This window comes from Pectinophora gossypiella, chromosome 21 (genome assembly GCF_024362695.1).
Source record: "Pectinophora gossypiella chromosome 21, ilPecGoss1.1, whole genome shotgun sequence".
Taxonomy (NCBI): domain Eukaryota; kingdom Metazoa; phylum Arthropoda; class Insecta; order Lepidoptera; family Gelechiidae; genus Pectinophora; species Pectinophora gossypiella.
This window is the reverse complement of record NC_065424.1, coordinates 5,303,083-5,321,231: the sequence shown is the minus strand read 5'-3', so window position 1 is coordinate 5,321,231 and position 18,149 is coordinate 5,303,083. Positions and strand designations below refer to the sequence as shown.

The 18,149-nt window shown below is 38.3% G+C and overlaps 1 protein-coding gene across 5 annotated transcripts; it reads left to right on the top strand.

The window, feature by feature from the left end:
- The first annotated feature begins 144 nt into the window (after positions 1-144).
- On the top strand, positions 145-17,844 carry LOC126376621 (KH domain-containing, RNA-binding, signal transduction-associated protein 3-like). Of its 5 annotated transcripts, none has more exons than XR_007567725.1 (9): positions 145-492; positions 1,306-1,430; positions 2,911-3,020; positions 4,725-4,930; positions 6,732-6,848; positions 12,386-12,567; positions 13,134-13,239; positions 14,493-14,663; positions 17,659-17,844. XR_007567725.1 is itself a non-coding variant. In XM_050024135.1 (9 exons), exons 1-9 carry the CDS (start codon positions 273-275, stop codon positions 17,684-17,686), a joined length of 1,206 nt encoding a protein of 401 aa, XP_049880092.1. In that variant the 5' UTR covers positions 145-272; the 3' UTR covers positions 17,687-17,844. The 5 variants fall into 5 exon arrangements, 4 of the variants coding, with proteins under 4 accessions (XP_049880092.1, XP_049880093.1, XP_049880095.1 ...); XM_050024135.1 differs by having other exon boundaries at positions 14,493-14,604; XM_050024136.1 differs by having other exon boundaries at positions 14,493-14,618.
- The last annotated feature ends 305 nt before the right edge of the window (positions 17,845-18,149 follow it).

Here is an 18,149-nt window from a genome sequence, read left to right as displayed (position 1 = left end):
CCTATATAACAACACGCCCGCTTCCTATGGGGTAAATTTGGGATACATAGACTAGACAAGTTTGTGCAAACAAAATAGAAAATAATTTTTATTCCTGGTAATATTTTTAGCACCGGATGTGCTCATTGATTTTAGCAAACCATAAACACAATTTGTTATTCTTGTTTGACGTTTCGCCGCGTCTGCTAGATACCGCTAAATACACAGCGCGGCATTAAATATTTTGCAACAGAAATAATTTACGTGATTGTTATTATATTACATTAAGTAAGATGGCTGAAAAATACGAAAAGAATGGATACAACAGCAGCGACTTCAAGCGCAATTCTAACCAGAATTTGCAAGGCGAGGACGATCCTATGGAAGGCAAACATAGCCAGGAAGGAATGAAAATAAACGATAAAGCCGGCGAATACTTGAGACATCTTTTGGGCGAGAAAATCCAACTCAACAATGCAAAATTTCCCATGTCTTACAAACTTATCGACCAAGGTACGATCTAGAAATATGTTCTATTTAACTTCTGTATTATTTGCGCTCAAAAATTCAAAATAGTATTTTTATTGGTAAATTGAAGCTTTTTGAAACGTATCGTTAAGTAGATATAATCTAAATAAAAAACTACATCTATCATAAAACTATATGTATCATAAACACTAACAAAAGTATAGAAACTAAGTAGATATCATACAAACAAAATTGAAGTTCCTTTGATTTTCTTTATAAAAAAATAGGTACTGTTAGAAATAAAATATGATCAATCTAATCTCGACTGTAAAACTCAATACAACATAAGCTGATGTACTTTGAGAGATATAATGTTATCTTATTGAAGTATAATCACTTATTGTACTAATCTGGTTATTCTGTTAAATAGTACCCTAATAATATTACCCTATTGGTTATTATGACGAATATCACACCAAGGCATAGATATAGTACATCGCCTAGACCAAATGAGACGAGAGATATATCTTTTGCACTAAAAGTATTCAGCTTAGTAGAACAATATCAGAGGTTTATCACTTTTTTTTCCATTTTTGTGCCCAAACATGCGATCGGTCGACTGACCATAAGCAGTTTTGATGGTTTGGTTTTAGTAACGTGCAGGACAGGCCCCCTTATTAGAAGGCTGCCTTCATTAAGGTTTATCACTAATTATGATACATTATAGCTAGGTAGTACGCGTAGTTGGACGTGACGAAGTTACATATGTTTCTGATTATGTGACAAATTGTATTACAGTTAAATTAAAAATATTATTGCTAGGTAGTTATAAATATTAACTCGTATTGAAATTTATAGAGGTGGCTAAAGTACAAGCAACAGGCAGAATACCTATAAAGGACAGTAAATACTTGGATGTATACCGTGAGAAACCTGCTAAGGTGACGGTGAAAGTCCTGGTGCCCGTCAAAGAGTTTCCAAAGGTGAGAAAGTGTTCCTCTAATTTTTAAAGTGAAACAATACATTTTAACTGCAGTTTATATAGAGTTTGTCCTGCAGAGTATAAATAACTTTATGGTAGAATGTATCCAGCAGAGATTTTTTTTAAATAATGTTTTAAAGGTGAAGACATACCTAGGGGCCTGCACTTGTCGCATGTTGTTTTAAATACGGGTCATGGGGAACAAAGGTTTATAAAATGCGATGACTTCGGCCCCTGCGGCGTGTCTAGCTGCGCGTTCACTTTTATCAAGCATTAAAAAAATTTTTTTTTTTGTCTACCCCCAAGTTTTTTATTACTCTGCTGGATAAATTCATTGTAAAACTACCCTATCTTCTTCTTCTATCATGTGGGTTGTGAGGTGGATTACCAACTTCAGCAATCCTGGTGTCAGGGTTATTGAGCTGCCAAAGGCCCCTAACAAGGCTCATGTAACAATTACTCAATTACATTAGTAAGTAGTAACCGGGACCAACGCCTTAACGTGCCTTCCTAAGCATGGATCACCTTACTTTCGGACAATCAGGTGATCAGCCTGTAATGTCCTAACCAAACTAGGGACCACAAAGTGATTTTTGTAATATGTCCCCACTGGGATTCGAACCTGGGATCTCCGGATCGTGAGCCCAACGCTCTACCACTGGACCACAGAGGCCGTCAACTACCCTATTATTAGAAGGGTGAAATATGCCTATACTTTTATCTCATTTATAAAAAATATCCTCTGTAAAAGTAATATAAAGGACAAACCCTTCTTCATGATGTTTGTGCCTGATCATGTCATCATTGGCATCAGGTATCAAAATTCAAATTCAAAATATTTATTTCGGAAACTAGTCCATATTTAGTTAGTAACAAAAAGCTTAACCTAGTATTAGTGAATCTGTTACTAATACTAGGCTTACTATTACTAAAGACGAACAACATAAAAATAAAACACATGAGACCGGCCCGAATCACCGAAGCCGCGGGATCGCGGGGTTTAGTGATCAGATACTCTCGACTAGATGTGTGTTCACCTTTGATATCATGCATTTAAAAAAAATATGTGCTTGTCAACTGCAGCAATACAGCAGTGTGTGTATTTCAATTTGTATTTTTTATCAATTCAATTTGTCAGACAGGAATATTCATTAAGTTTTATGATTAGGAAAAAAAAAGAACACATAGAAACTATATTAGTTTCCTGATCACTCTATTGTCTATCCTACTCAGTCTATCTTCTATCACATTACATTAAGCTAGCACTAAATGTTATGCCCTGTCGATTACCCGTCCCTTTTCGGTTGATAAGAAAATGGCAGGTATAACTTGAAATAAAATTATGAGGTGTCAGGAATCAGGGCCATTTTTTTTTCTTTGAGTTATATCTGCAAAGACGAAACGTCCGTTTGTGTTACTATGAGCAGAAGCTGAAGGGGAACTTCAGCTCAGGGCCAATTTAAGACTAAGTTCCTCCACAGTTCAACTTCGTCGGCAAGCTTCTGGGTCCGAAAGGCAACACAATGAAATACTTGCAAGAGGAGACCATGTGCAAAATGGCTGTGCTTGGACGAGGATCCATGAGAGACAGGTATGGCAGGACACACAATTCAAAATACTGTATGCTCTATATTAATAAGGATAACAATTTCTATTGTAAGAAAGAAAAACATTTATTTTAGAAATAAGTAGGTTGTACACAGAATCGAATAATGAACAAAATAATGAATTTAAACCTTATCTCTAAAAAGGGACGTCAGCTCAGCAAGATGTTGTGACACTCCGACATTGAGGGAGTGCCACAACGCTAATTTTCAGCTGAACCCCAAAAAATATTAAAAATAATAAGCTTAAATCTAAACAATCAAATTAACTGTGTTAATAATATGTATACATTTAACGGATTATAATGAATTTAAGTTCGAAGGTGAGTGTGTGTGTGTGTTTGTTAAGTGAGAGTGTGAAAATTGTAAATAATAAACTTCTCCTATCGTGTGGGTTGTGAGGTGGAGTACCAACCTCATCAACCCTGGTGTCAGGGTGGCTATTGGTGCTAATTCCTGTAAATACCATCTAATTTTATTTTAAGTTATATCTGTCATTTTCTTATCCGCCGAAAAGGAAAGGGACGGGTAATCGACAAGCATAAAATTTATGGAACACACGTCAATTTTAAGCACAAATTTAAACCAACCGTCTAAAAATTATACACCCGTCAATAACCCGACATAGTTGTAGACAGCACGACAAACGGATTGCATACCAGCGACGTACCTTTTGATTCGCCCGGGTTATTCATTCATTTACTCATTCTTCCTAAAATTAAGAGCTGTGAATCATCCGTCCCTTTCCTTTTCGACGGATATGAAAATGACGGATATAACTCAAAATAAAATTAGGCGGTGTCTGCAGGAATCGGGGCCATTGAGCCACCAAAGGCACCTGACATGGCTCATGTAACGACTACGTACTTACATCGGTAAGTAGTAACCGGGACCAACGGCTTAACGTGCCATCCGCAGCACAGATCATCTTACTTTCGGACAATCAGGTGATCAGCCTGTAATGTCCTAATCAAACTAGCGACCACAAAGTAATTTTTGTGATATGTCCTCTCCGGGAATCGAACCCAGGACCTCCGCATCGTGAGTCCAACGCTCTACCACTGGACCACGGAGGTCGTAAATAATAAAAAAGTAACTTATCACATAACATAACTTTAAAGTCTCAAAAAAAAAACGTAGATATCAATTTCCACCTATCACGTTGGTCTAACAGAAAGTTCAGTGAGATGTGGGTAGGTTAGTCTCTGACAACCTTTTTTTTTGACGTGACTTATTGTAGATTTGCCGCAGATGGCATTAACTATTTGGCTTGCAGTCACTTTTGATACGAAGCAGCAAACACAATCTTCTTTCGTTTGAGTTGTGAGGTGGATTACTAACCTTATCAACCCTGGACAGGGTGTCAGGGTTATTATTGAGCCGCCAAAGGCCCCTGTCATGGCTCATGTAATGACTACCTACTGCCAGTAAGTAGTAACCGGAACTAACGGCTTAACATGCAAAAACAATAACGTATGTATAATAATATATGTATAATACAATAGCATATGTATGTCTATCTATATAATATTATACGTTGAATGTCTCTCTTGTCATGTAGGTCAGCTGGAAGAAATCTCTTTGTTTAGAGATAAGCTTACCTGTACTATCCGTTTTCTTTGTATGATCCTTGTGTCTGTTTTATTGTGTACAAATAAATAACCAACACCGAATAATCGAATCCATTCCAGACAAAAAGAGGAAGAGTTAAGGAACTCATTGGACCCAAAATACGCACATTTGACGGACGAGCTGCACGTTGAGATATCAGCCCAGGCTCCTCCAGCAGAGGCCCATGCCAGGGTCGCGTACGCCCTCGCCGAAGTGAAGAAATACCTGATACCTGATGCCAATGACATGATCAGGCAGAACCAGATGAGGGACATCATGGAGAGGGGTATGTCTTTTATTTTGCTTTTTTTTTGAAGTAAGGTTTAAAAAAGAAACGAATCGATTGCCTTGGTAAACAAACCAGGTTGGTATCAGGTTGTCTAGGTAGCAATACCTATAGTACAGATTGGCATTCGACCACACGCTTCGGAGGGCATGTTAAGCCGTTGGTCCCGGCTATTAGCCGTAAAAGACACCCGCAGTGGAGCAGCGTGGTGGAGTATGCTCCATACTCCTTCCGGGTGATTGAGGGGAGACCTGTTCCCAGCAGTGGGAAGTATATAGACTGTTTATGTAGTATTACTATACTGTATGTTTATGTCATCATCATCATCAGCCCATTAACGTCCCCACTGCTGGGGCACGGGCCTTCCCTATGGATGGATAGGGAGATCGGGCCTTAAACCATCACGCGGGCCCAGTGCGGATTGGTGATTATTAACGACTGCTAATGCAGCCGGGACCAACGGCTTAACGTGTCTTCCGAAGCACGGATGTGCTCGAGATGAAAACTTTTTTTTTGTGGTCACTCATCCTATGACCGGCCTTAGCGAAAGTTGCCTAACTTCAACAATCGCAGACCGAGCGCGTTTACCGCTGCGCCACCGAGCTCCTCATACGTTTATGTAATAGGGTAGTTTTGATTGTTTGTTGTTTTTATGAATCTTCTCATGTGAACCTGCTGAAGAGTAATCTGAAATCCGTTTGTCAATATCTCATCTAACGCCGGAGATATTGATAGTCAGGGAATGCTCCGTCCCCTTCTGGCCAATCGGTGTTTGTATGTAGTTAACAGGGTAGTTTCCAACTAGTCAAATCAGTTACTTTTTACTAAACGTCCATACACGAAATGAATATGGAATTTGTATGAAAAACCAACCTGTGACGTCATAGAAAAACGTAACAACATGTCGCACTTATTATTATATTTTTCCTTATTACAATTCATAAATAAGTTAAATATAAAAAAAGAAAACGTTTTTAGGGTTCCGTAGCCTAATGGCAAAAAACGGAACCCTTATAGATTCGTCATGTCTGTCCGTCCGTCCGTCCGTCCGTCCGTATGTCACAGCCTCTTTTCTCCGAAACTATAATAGCTATACTGTTGAAACTTGATAAATATGTTTATTCTGTGAACCGCATTAAGATTTTTACGCAATGATAGAAAAAAAAACAATAATTTGTCACCTTTAGATGTGTCTTTATTGAGTAATCAGAATTTCATGATTTATCTTTTACCTAGGTAACTACTCAGTTGTAGATCATATAGGCACTCGGAACATGTGTTCTCACGCGTTCATATTGCCATTTCTTTCTAACGCCCTGATTTCGGATGGCTGTTGTTTTCACATTTTGGCTATCAATTTATGTCTATTTTGGTATTATAATGAAAAACGTATAGTTCTTTTATACTTATCATCTGCTCTATTGTCTGATAGCTTACCTAAAACTTCTTGTACTGCACAAAAGTTTTGTGAGTTGTGACACGGCCTTCGTAGTCCAGTAGTTATAGCGTTGGGTTCATGATCTGGAGATCAGCGGGCTTAGCACCGTAAGCGCGCGACTCTTTCTCGCGTCGACATACGTCTCCCGTCACTCTTTCACAGTACTGCACAGAAAGAGACAGAAAGAGGCGAGAAAGAGTCGCGTGCTTACGGTGCTAAGCCCGCTGTTCACCATTCATCAGTCTCTGTGGTCCAGTGGTTGAGCGTTGGGTTGGAAGCACAGGAAAGTGCTATGAGGTGCTGGCCAGTAGTGGAACTATAAGGATAGTCATTCCGCTGTGTGACACCCTGGTTGTCCACCAGGTGGGGGCGCGCCGCGGCCGCCGCTGCTAGACCCGCCCGGGGCTCCCGAGAGCGTGCTGTACAGTGCATGCACCGTCACCAAACGTTCATTCTCCTACCAGGATCCTGTCTTGCCAGGTCGAACTTCAAAATTCTTATTTATTTAACAATCTATTGTAACATTATGGTGTGGTCTGTCTAACTATCACATTCGCACAACCGTGTATAATCGTATAGCCATTCCGTTCGCTCTTCTGCGCTAGCTATCCCGTTTATTCCCGAACGTCTAACTCGTTCGCACGGCTCGTGGCCGGCCAATTATGCGCCTGAAGCCGCTTGCTAATTCACCAGACGCCCCGGTTTAGGCGCATAATGACAAAAACGCAAAATGACAGATTCACAAAATGTCAGAAACGCAAAATGTCAGATGGCGTAAAATGCCGGTTTCGCAGAATGACAGATTCGCAAAAAGACAGTTTCTTAAAAAGACAGTTTCTGAAAAATGACAGAAACGCAAAATGTCAGATTCGAAAACTGATATGAATTCAGTTTCAAGGGGGACTCATTAGACTCATTATAATAAAAGATATAAAATTAGCCAGTTTTTTTATTTAAGTACTATTGTATATTAATTTACAATGGAGTTGTACAGAGACAGTCAGTCAGACAGTGTAAAAAGTAATTAATGCTAAAGAAATTAGCATATCATGAAGGTTATTAGCATTTGTTATTTACCCCATGTATATACTACTTATGTATTAATCTTGCGTAAATAATTTTTTTTACAAATTCTTTTGGAGAAAGGTTGTTTTGTTTTAATAACTCAGAATATTTTCTGAGCTTCTTGTTAAAGGCAATGTCGGAATTGCGTCGATTCTTTTTTGCTGAAAAAAAATATCTGTTTCTTATAATATAGTTATAATGGTTAGCTTCTTTAATTAGTTTTTGTATGAAGTAACAGACTTGAGGCCTCTTGGGAATTTTGACATTTAATCGATGGTGCCAGCCCTCTAATACGTTTGTTGTTCTATGCTTATTTTCTGAGCAGCTCAACAACTCTGGCGAAAATTTTGACAACCACTGTCTTTCAAAATATTGTTTGAAATCTTTAAGCTCCTTAGTTTGTGAAGAATCTTCTAAAATTGATTCCCAACACGACTGTATATAATTTCCTGGTAGAAGGGGCAAATTTGTTGTCATTCTGGTAACATTTCTACCTTCACGGGAATCATACAATTTTAAGTCCTTTGCCTTCTGTTTTACAGCTTTTTGAAAATGAAAATAACATCCATTGACAGATACGTCAGGGAAAACAGTTTTAATTGCGTTGATAATTGCAATTTCATAGTCACACTTAAAAGACCCCATCCTCAAATCTAATATATCTTTTATTAATTTAAAAAATCTTGCATAAGTCTGTTCAGTCTTATTTGGCAATAAGCCATAAACAACAGGACAAATATTTGTTGTATTTTCATCTGACCCTAAATCAAGATGCAAGCTAAAAAGCTGATAAAAGGGTTTTGGTGAACATTTAAAAGTACCGTCACCGAGATAGGTACCTGCTGGATTAGCGCGCATTACTCGTCGGGCGACTTTTGTGCAAAAAATTAGGATTTTCTCACTTGTACCATCATCACATATTAAAAAGTTTTTTGCTAACGCTTCAGGAATTCTTACGTCTTCCAAACGAGAAAAATTTAATACATCTGATTTATAAAAAGCCTTCCTCCTTCTGTAAAGACTATCTTTCAATTGCTTGAATTGTGGAATATAGTCTAAATAATCTGAACCTTTGTTCCTTAGAGCTTCAAAATTTTTTTCATATATCGGTTGTATAGGTGCCAAATCTTCGCATACATCTCTTTTACATTTATTCTTGATAATTAACACTTCAAGCGCTTTTGGTTCAGCTATACACGTGTGCGTACTTTTCCGAATTATATTTTGCCTTGCATTATCAAGTGTCACTGACGCACTGCATTCACTACGCTTAACGCATCTCCAGTTAGTAGTATTGTTTTTATTTCGAACATTAAAAGTGTAACGGTAACCACCATACAGAATTGTTTCTTTTCCTTTTTGGTTCCGCTCAAAATGTAATTCTTCTTTAACTTCCATGACCAATTATTAGCCCTACTTATTTAAATAGTCAATAGTACCGAGATATTAATCACCAATGGTTTTCTATTTTATATCTATTAACGCTTCTGTAACCCGATCCAAGATGGCGCCTATTATTTATAAAACTGATCGAAGGAGTGTTTTGTCGAAAGAGATGTATACCTTACGTATTTTAATGAGTAGAGACTTGATAAGTGTTTTGGTTACATTTTTATAGCTCTGTAAACGACACCAATGTAAACTTAATTTGTTACTACTAATGAAATCTTTATATTTATGTCTTATATTTTATTTCAAACAAGTTCATAAAATAAGCTTTCCAATAACGTTAAGACTATCTTGACTCACTGACAGGGTTGTACTCCCAGAAGGAGCGTCGGGGGGTAAAAATGATGTATAGGGGGTGTGATCGGGACCTCCCAGTGAGTATGGGAAAACTTCCAGATCTTGGAAAGCTGCTCCGCATCAGGGAGGCATCGGGGCGCCTGGCGAAACTGTCGCACCTGAAACTTTTTTGTTTTCACGAAACCTATTTAAATCTTGGTCAAATTTTATCACCCGTGAAAACAAATCAAAATGGTGGAAAAACAAGATGGCCGCCATACAAAATTGTTTTTCTAGAAAATGTCTCGGGGGTAAAATTGATGTATGGGGGGTGTGAACGAAACGTGAAGCTAAATATGGAAATACTGCTCGATATTTGAAAATTGCTCCGCATCAGGGAGACACCCTACGTCCTGGCAAAACTATAAAACTTGGATTTTTTTTTTCGCAAGACGTATTTAAATCTTGGTCAAAATTAATCGCCGTTGAAAATAAAACAAAATGACATTTATTTTACTATTGATCGCGACACTCAAAGTTCCATAAAAGTAATGCTAACATTTTTTAAGAGTAAATAGTAGTTTACATTATGAAAATCTGTCATTTTGCGAATCTGTCAATTTGCGAATCTGGCATTCTGCGAATCTGGCATTCTGCGAATCTGGCATTCTGCGAATCTGGCATTCTGCGAATCTGGCTTTTTGCGTTATTGACAATTTGCGACAATCTATTAACGTCTGTCATTTTGTGAATCTGTCATTTTGCGTTTTTGTCATTATGCGCCTAAACCGACGCCCCTTACACTATTTATATATCCATACTAATATTGTAAATGAGAAAGTGTTTGTCCGTTTGTTTGTGCGTCTTTCATGGAAAAACAGAGCGATGAATTGACGTGTTTTTTTAAGTGGAGATAGTTGAAGGGATGGAGAGGGACATAGGCTACTTTTGTCTCTTTATAACACCCCCCCCCCCCCCCCCCCAACTTCCCTAAAATGGGGGTGGAAGTTTGTATGGAGAATTCTGCAATTTTCATAGTAGATATCTAGCTAAAAATTGGTATGCGAACATTTGCATCAATTTTTTTTTTTGGGAATTTTATATGGGTCTTTCGCATTTTACAATGTAGGAAGCTGAATTTTTGGTATATTAGGGAAGGGAAACCGTGTTACTCCGAATTTAACGCGAGCTAAGTCCCGGCCAAACACTAGTAATACACGTGGCTTCCAGAAAGTGTGCCCGGTTAACTTTTCGAATGCCGGAACGCAGATGTCGACCAGACACAATGTAGAATTTATTGTGTCTGGTGTCTCGGCAGATGAGAGTTTAATGGAAATAGGCTCGCCTCCTCTTTCATGAGACTTAAACAGAGTTAAGTAGACAGCACGTCAAACGGATTGCATACCAGCGAGATGCCTATTTATTTCGCCCGGGTTATTCGTTCGTTTTAAAATTAAATTGTTGACAATCATCCGTCCCTTTCCTTTTCGCCGGATATGAAAATGACGGGTACAACTTAAAGTAAAATTAGGGGGTGTCTGCAGGAATCGGGGCCAATATTAATATAATCTTACTCTAAATTAACTAGTTATATGGACATCACATCATATAGGTGCTCATTCACGTAACCACTACACTTACATGAGTAAGTAGTACTAGTAACCGGGACCAACGGCTTAACGTGCTTTCCGAAGAACGGATCATCTTACTTTCGCACAATCAGGTGATCAGTCTGTAATGTTCTAACAAAACTAGGGATCACAAAGTGATTTGTCTGATATATCCCCACCGGGATTCGAACCCGGGGCTTCCGGATCGTGAGCCCGACGCTCAACCACTGGACCACAGAGGCCGTTGATGAATGGTGAACAGGCTGTTTTAAAGCTTAAGTCAAATGAGACTGCTGTTTACGGAGAATTGTATGGAAATATCTCTGAGTGACATCATCAATCAACTGCTTGTCTTCCCGGGCATGTTGTAAAAACCGACAGAGCAATGAGAGGAATGTATTTTTCTGGAATGATGGATAATGAGGATAAACCTGCCAATTTCTCCCATCTGTCATCATTTTGAGTAAACAAACATATTAATTAAAACACATAATAACGTGAGCATCAGAATGACTGCCCAATGCGACAGATCAGCTTTAAAATATTACTAACATTCAATACCTTTTAGCTACTATTTAATACCTTTATATAGATATTTTCTACCTAATTAATAAATAAGAAAATTTATTAAAAAAATGGCCAGTCATTCTGATGTCTGAATGACCACCCACATTTAGAATCTCCACAAAAAGGCTCCGAAATGTAATTTCGCCTATACACAAATTTAGTACCTATTCAGTACCTACCTAAACAAATATTTTTTTTAGATTTTTAAAACAACAAATAAAAAAATATGAGCAAAAAAAGTATTAACGAAAATGTTAATTGTTTTTTATTGTTTACAACTCAATTATGCACATAATACAAATTATAAAAAAGGAACATATTAATCTTTTATTGCATTTGTTCCTTTTTTATAATTTGTATTATGTGCATAATTAGTTGTAAACAATAAACAATTCACATTTTCGTTAAAACTTTTTTGCTCTTATTTTTTATTTGTTGTTTTAAAAATCTAAAAAAAATATTTGTTTAGGTAGGTACTGAATAGGTACTAAATTTGTGTATAGGCGAAATTACATTTCGGAGCCTTTTTGTGGAGATTCTAAATGTGGGTGGTCATTCAGACATCAGAATGACTGGCCATTTTTTAAATAAATTTTCTTATTTATTAATTAGGTAGAAAATATCTATACAAAGGTATTAAATAGTAGCTAATAGGTATTGAATGTTAGTAATATTTTAAAGCTGATCTGTCATTTTGGGCAGTCATTCTGATGCTCACCATAATAACGGGTTCTTACCGCGTTTAAATCAGGGATATGAGACTCCCGATATTTCGACACTGTTGCAAGTGCCATGATCACGGAATGACTGATGAGATTGGAGTGGAGTAGGTAGATCCATAATTTTCTACGGGCAGACATATCTGTCTACCCTCTTCCTTTGCCGAGGGTAAAGACCCGTTATTATGTGTTTTAATTATGATAATAACCGCGTAAACTTAAAACAATGTATAAACAAACATATTGTTTCCAAATTGTGAGCCCAATGTTCAACCACTGGTCCTCAGAGGTGTGTAGGAGTGTCATATGTTTTTACTTGACATGTCCACAGCCCCCCACCAGAGGGCAGGCCCGCCCGGCCGCGCTCCGCCGCGCATGGCGCCAGCGCCGCCGACAATGGGCCGCCCGATGCCCCCCAAGACCAAAGTCATCAGTATACTGGACCGAGCACGCAGCGCCATGGAGTCTTCGTACTCTACCTACGATGATCCCTATGCTTCGGAGTCTGCTGGAGTAAGTCTTTATTTAAGGGCACACCTCGGACACTTCATACAAACAACCTCGTTTTACACAGACACTACACATTGACGTTATCGTACACGCGCATGTGTGTGTGTGACGTCTGACGCCATACGATTCAAGTCAAAATGTTTGGGGGGGCTAAAACTAGCTCAGCGCTGGTGGGGAGCGGAGAGTTGCCGTTCTATACTTAGTATTCCTTATTCTATGCTAAGGGTTTAAAAATGCCACATTGAAGCGATTAATCTAAAAAACAAGCATTGCACTACCAACAAATGTCGGTCGATGCTCTTGTCGGTGTAGTATTCTTCATGCTACATGCTTTAGGGAAAAATAGGGCAGTGGTTTCCCTCTTACCTTCCGCCCCGCAGTACTCTGTCTGACGCGAGTATTGGCTTTAGTTTCATACAAAACGGGAGTGGAATTCTTTGCCGTCTTCTGTATTTCCGAATGCATATAAACCGGGATTATTTAGGGTCTTAGAAAATAATCGATATTTAGTCGATTATCGGGCACCAATAGAAAATATATTGATTGATTGAAAACTTCAAAAAATCCAGGGCTATGCCACCCAGCGCGGTCCCCCACCGCGGTCGGCCCCGGACAACGACTTCTACTACGAGCGTAACGAGCGTTATTACGATGAAGAATCCTACTATAAAGAAGGTATTTGTGAATTATTTATTTATCTTACATTTATTACAAAACTCGATGAGGTGGTTATATATTTTCTCTGTATCTTCACATACATTGCATTACGGTTTAGGTACGGTCACGAGCATTAATATGTATACACTTTGGTACCATGTCACATTAACTTTTTTGACAAATTGAAGTCTCACTAAATGCCATATAATGTTAGTGCGACAGAGTCCTAAAGTGGGTTATATTGCTCATGACTGTACATAATTATGTGCTTAGACTCTAGAGCCCAGTTTTTTGTTTCACTGTCTATTGATTCCCCAACCGGCTGCAGCTGAAAATCAGCGGCATAGTCTAGCTATAGCTATGCCGTGACATTTGCTAAGGTGAAGCCGTTTCGGCATTAAGTACAATAATTATTAAGTAATTTAATTACCTAAGTATGCCGAATAAATATTTTTTCTTTATTTCTTTCCATTATCATGATGCCAATAAGTATATTACAAAAAAAAATCTGGTATTAAACTAACTGTCACGTCTGTCGGATGCCTAACGACCTGTGGGCTAAGATCACCACAGAATGGTTTCCGAGTAGAGACAGACGCAGGCGTGGCAGACCGAGGCTGAAATGGCGACACGACTTGGACGCTTTCCTGGAAGGCTGGTCGGAAGCACTGGAGAGAGAGTCCTGGAAGAAATGGAGGGAGGCCTTTGCCCAGCAGAAAGACATCTCAGGCTACATAAGTTAAGAAACTAGCGGTATGATGACCGTTTTAATGTTTGTCCTGCTCATCAAGTTTTGAGTACGGGTTCAAACCCCGGTATGAGACTTGCACCAATGATCCAGATTCCTGCACGCAACTCCTAATTTTATTTTAAGTTATACCCGTCATTTTCTTATCTTCTTTCCTGTCATCTTCACATTCCGTAGGAAAGGGACGGATGATTGACAACTGTTCATGACAACTGAGAATCATAATCTGAATCATCCCTTAAAGATGTCCCGTAGAGTAGAAATTTTATTACAATTTGTTGTATAATGGGCACCTTTGAACCAGGTACGGGGGGGGGGGGGGGGGGATTTTAGACTGACCTGCAGTGTTTGTGCAATAATTTAAAATATTTTAATTAATTAAATAATTTGAATTTGTAAGTGACAAATTGTATTTGATTTGTTTTTTCTTCCTACATCGAACTTAAACAATACTTCCTCCTGTCTCTTTTAGAGGCAGAATGGTGTCATTAGCAAAGCCATTTGATTAAACTTTTTTCCGCAGCCCCCCCGGCGCGCGAGTTCAAGGCGTCAGCGCGCGACGTGGGCACGCGGCGGGCCGGGCCCGCGCCGCACCAGCACTACGCGCGGGCCACGCCCTACGCGCGCCCGCCCAAGTAGCGACCGTTATGTTGGTATTACGAGCCACGCAGGCGCGGAGGAGCCCACACAAACCGTACTTATCCACCTCTCCAACTTACTCTAGTCATTGTGGCCCTGTGGTACACCGGCTTGGCTTCTCAAACGGGGAGCGCCAGTTCGAACCCCGGCACCGGACTTGGGCCAATGAGCTATTAATTTATCTTCAGTGCAGTTTTCACTCAATTGGCTCGACCATCGGTCATGATCGTGAGTTATTTATTTATCTAATAATTACAACTATAAGTTACCATACAGGCACATACCCAAAGCAGTAACTTAAGCACATAAATATAAACTTAAATTCTGCTTCTGCCATAACATTGTATTTTTGAATAATTATGTACCCGAGTAATGAGAAAATCACACACAACAGCAACAGCGCCATCTATATTATTTCTGGGGAACGTAGCATGGAAAATTTCTCATTATTTTTGTATGTCTCTGCCATTCAATTATACTTTTGAATAATTATGTACCCGAGCATTGAGAAAATAGGTAATGTTAAGTCTGTACAACGCCATATATAATATATTATTTTTGGGGAACGTAGCCTGAAAAATCCCTCATAGCTTTTATCGTGTTTCAGAATTTGAATTTAGAACTATGAAAGATAAAGACATTTATTGTGTTGTGTTTTTTGTGTGTACAGTCATGAGCAATATAATGTACCCACTATAGGACTGTCGCACTAATATAATTTGACATTTAGTGAGACTTACAGAGCAATTTGTCAAAAAAAATCATCTGACATAGTTCCAAAATATATACATATTTATGCTCGTGACCATACCTTATTGTTTCGTTTTGACTCGTGAAATAACAACAATAAAATGGTTGCATAAATTAGCATATGTACAAGCCAGTAACGGACATCCGTATATCCATGGATAAGTACGGGTTCTATCTAAAATCGACTTTATAACGCTTTAATGACGATGTTAAATGCTTACACTCCTGTGGCAACTCCGTGCCTCGCAGTGCAATATTTTATGTTCGCTTCTTTGGTTGATTTTACACAATGTGATCTGTTTCACCACTTGCTATCTATCTATATCTATATATAGTAATAATTTAATTTGACATTTGCGCATTTAAAAGTAAGTGCGCTATGTCAAACGGCAATATATTTTTTTTATATGAATTGTTTCAAAACCATTATCTTAAAAGTTTGAGGAGCGCTGGACTAACAGAAACTATACAGCAAATGAGGATAAAAACTAGAAGCTCCAATGTAAGCGGCAGCACTGTTGAGTGTGGAGCAACTTGAAATGTATCCCGTCTGAAGGATGAGGAGAGAGAAAAGCTATCAGTTGGAAAAAGGCAGTTTTGATTGTAAATAAGTTTTCGTCTTCCCGATCTTTACGGATAATTTTCAAATAGTATGGGGAACTCAAAAGGAAGAACTCAGGTCAAAATTTAAGAACACTCAACGGTGGCGACGCCTGACGGGAGAAATAGGCAGTTTTTATCCCCATTGTGAAGCGGATCCTTCATTTTGCAGAATGACAAAAAGGAGCAGAGATTCGTTATTAATTACTTACCAAAGTGATTCAAATTTTTCATACATTCATAAATTAACTCAGGGTCGCTCGAAATTAAAACTTTTTTAATAGTCTTGTTGGTTACCAGAATTATTTCCAACGTTACTTGTTGAGGAATCAAATAGCGTTATTTGTTTACGTGTGTCTAGCGAGGAGTGGGTGTTTATTATAATATACAGGGTGTTAGTCAGCGGCGTAGCGTAGTGGGGGCGGCAGAGGCGGCCCGCCCCGGGCGGCACTTTTTAGTGGGCGGCAAAGTTTCACAATTTATAATATATATAAAATTGAAACCCGTTTTCCGTTTAATGCAAATTAGTTATGACTGTTCTAGCAGAAAACTTCTCTAGAACTAATGTATGTAATGTATGTAAAAAAACTAATGTAAACTAATGTATACATTAAATTGAAATATCTTAATAAAAGGGCGGCAAAATTGTCTTCCGCCCCGGGCGGCCGACACCCACGCTACGCCGCTAGTGTTAGTGACATCGTAACCAATACTGAGGGGGATGATTCAGACCACAATTCTGAGTTGATATCAAGTGGAATTTCCTGTCGGAAAATTCAAGAAAATATTAGTGTTTATTTATTATTATTAACAGTTCCATACTTTTGCGACGGAAAATTGATATTAACTCAGAATTATGGTCTGAATCATCCCTCAAAGTTTTCGTTACGATCTCATTAACACCCTGTATACTATACATGGAGGAAAGTGGGTAGAAGGGAACGTAAGATTGATAAGAAAGTAAAAGAGAATACTGTGGAAGGATAATAATTTGGTTGTTTATGGTATGAATTTAGAATGGTTAATGAATGGGACGGAAGGAAGTTCTTTTTGTAAAGAGGAGAATATAAATAGAGTGGAGATAAATAAAATATCTCTTTTAATTCTATGTCCCACATACATCTCTGCCTACCCCTTCAGGCATACAGGTGTGATTTAAATATAACGTAACAAAATTTTTATGAAATAGCTACAGGACAGTAAATTAATTTCTACTCTGTTTTGTCACGCTGTTTATTCGATCTTTTTAGTTTCATTGCTATTTTCCGTTTTATATTATGTAACCCAGAGTATAAGAAGACCAGGTATGCTCAAAAGTGACAGCTACCATTTCAAGGTTAGCCCAGCTTTACTTTTGTAAGGAAATTTTGAACATATAGTAAAAGAGTTACTTACATTTTTAATGATTTTTATATTTTGACAAGTAGTAGTAATTAAATACATTAGTTAGTAATTCACTTAATTTTCAATAATAAACTTCCTTGGAATGTTGGAGATACCAATTTAATGGCAACACATTCGTCATCAAAGGGCTAGCAATGGCGGCTTGTCATAGGATTGAGCATACCTGGTTTTCTTATGCCATGATGTAACCTACTTGACTTTACTCATTCATTACTCACTTGAGTAACACACACTCCCTTTTGTTACTCATTTGAGTAACAGTGTGGATGACATGACATGTTTTCTACTGATTCCAGGCAAGGAGGGAAGAAGCGTCCGCAATAAGGTGAGTTTAGTTTAGTACTGGATCTAGACAACATTAAAAAAAAATGGAAGATAACCGAAATACCCGCTAACAAAAATAGAAGACTAAACGCCAGCAAAAAATTAACAAAAACGACTAAAACATATCCAGCGATCGATTCAGATATTTAACGGACACATTGGTGCTAATTCCTGTAAATACCATCTAATTTTAAGTTATATCTGTCATTTTCTTATCCGCCGAAAAGGAAAGGGTCGGGTAATCGACAAGCATAAAATTTATGGAACACACGTCAATTTTAAGCACAAATCTTTTTAGATTTGTTGTTTTCAACCGTCTAAAAATTTTACATCCGTCAATAACCCGACACAGTTAAGTAGACAGCACGTCAAACGGATTGCATACCAGCGACGTACCTTTTGATTCGCCCGGGTTATTCATTCATTTACTCATTCTTCCTAAAATTAAGAGCTGTGAATCATC

Excerpts from the sequence above, each read along its gene's own strand:
- LOC126376621 (XM_050024135.1), top strand. The coding sequence starts at position 273 with ATGGCTGAAAAATACGAAAAGAATGGATACAACAGCAGCGACTTCAAG. Across the intron at positions 4,931-6,731 it reads GAGGGACATCATGGAGAGGG|GTGGGGGCGCGCCGCGGCCG; the intron begins GTATGTCTTTTA and ends GTTGTCCACCAG. Across the intron at positions 14,605-17,658 it reads CCCTACGCGCGCCCGCCCAA|GCAAGGAGGGAAGAAGCGTC; the intron begins GTAGCGACCGTT and ends TACTGATTCCAG.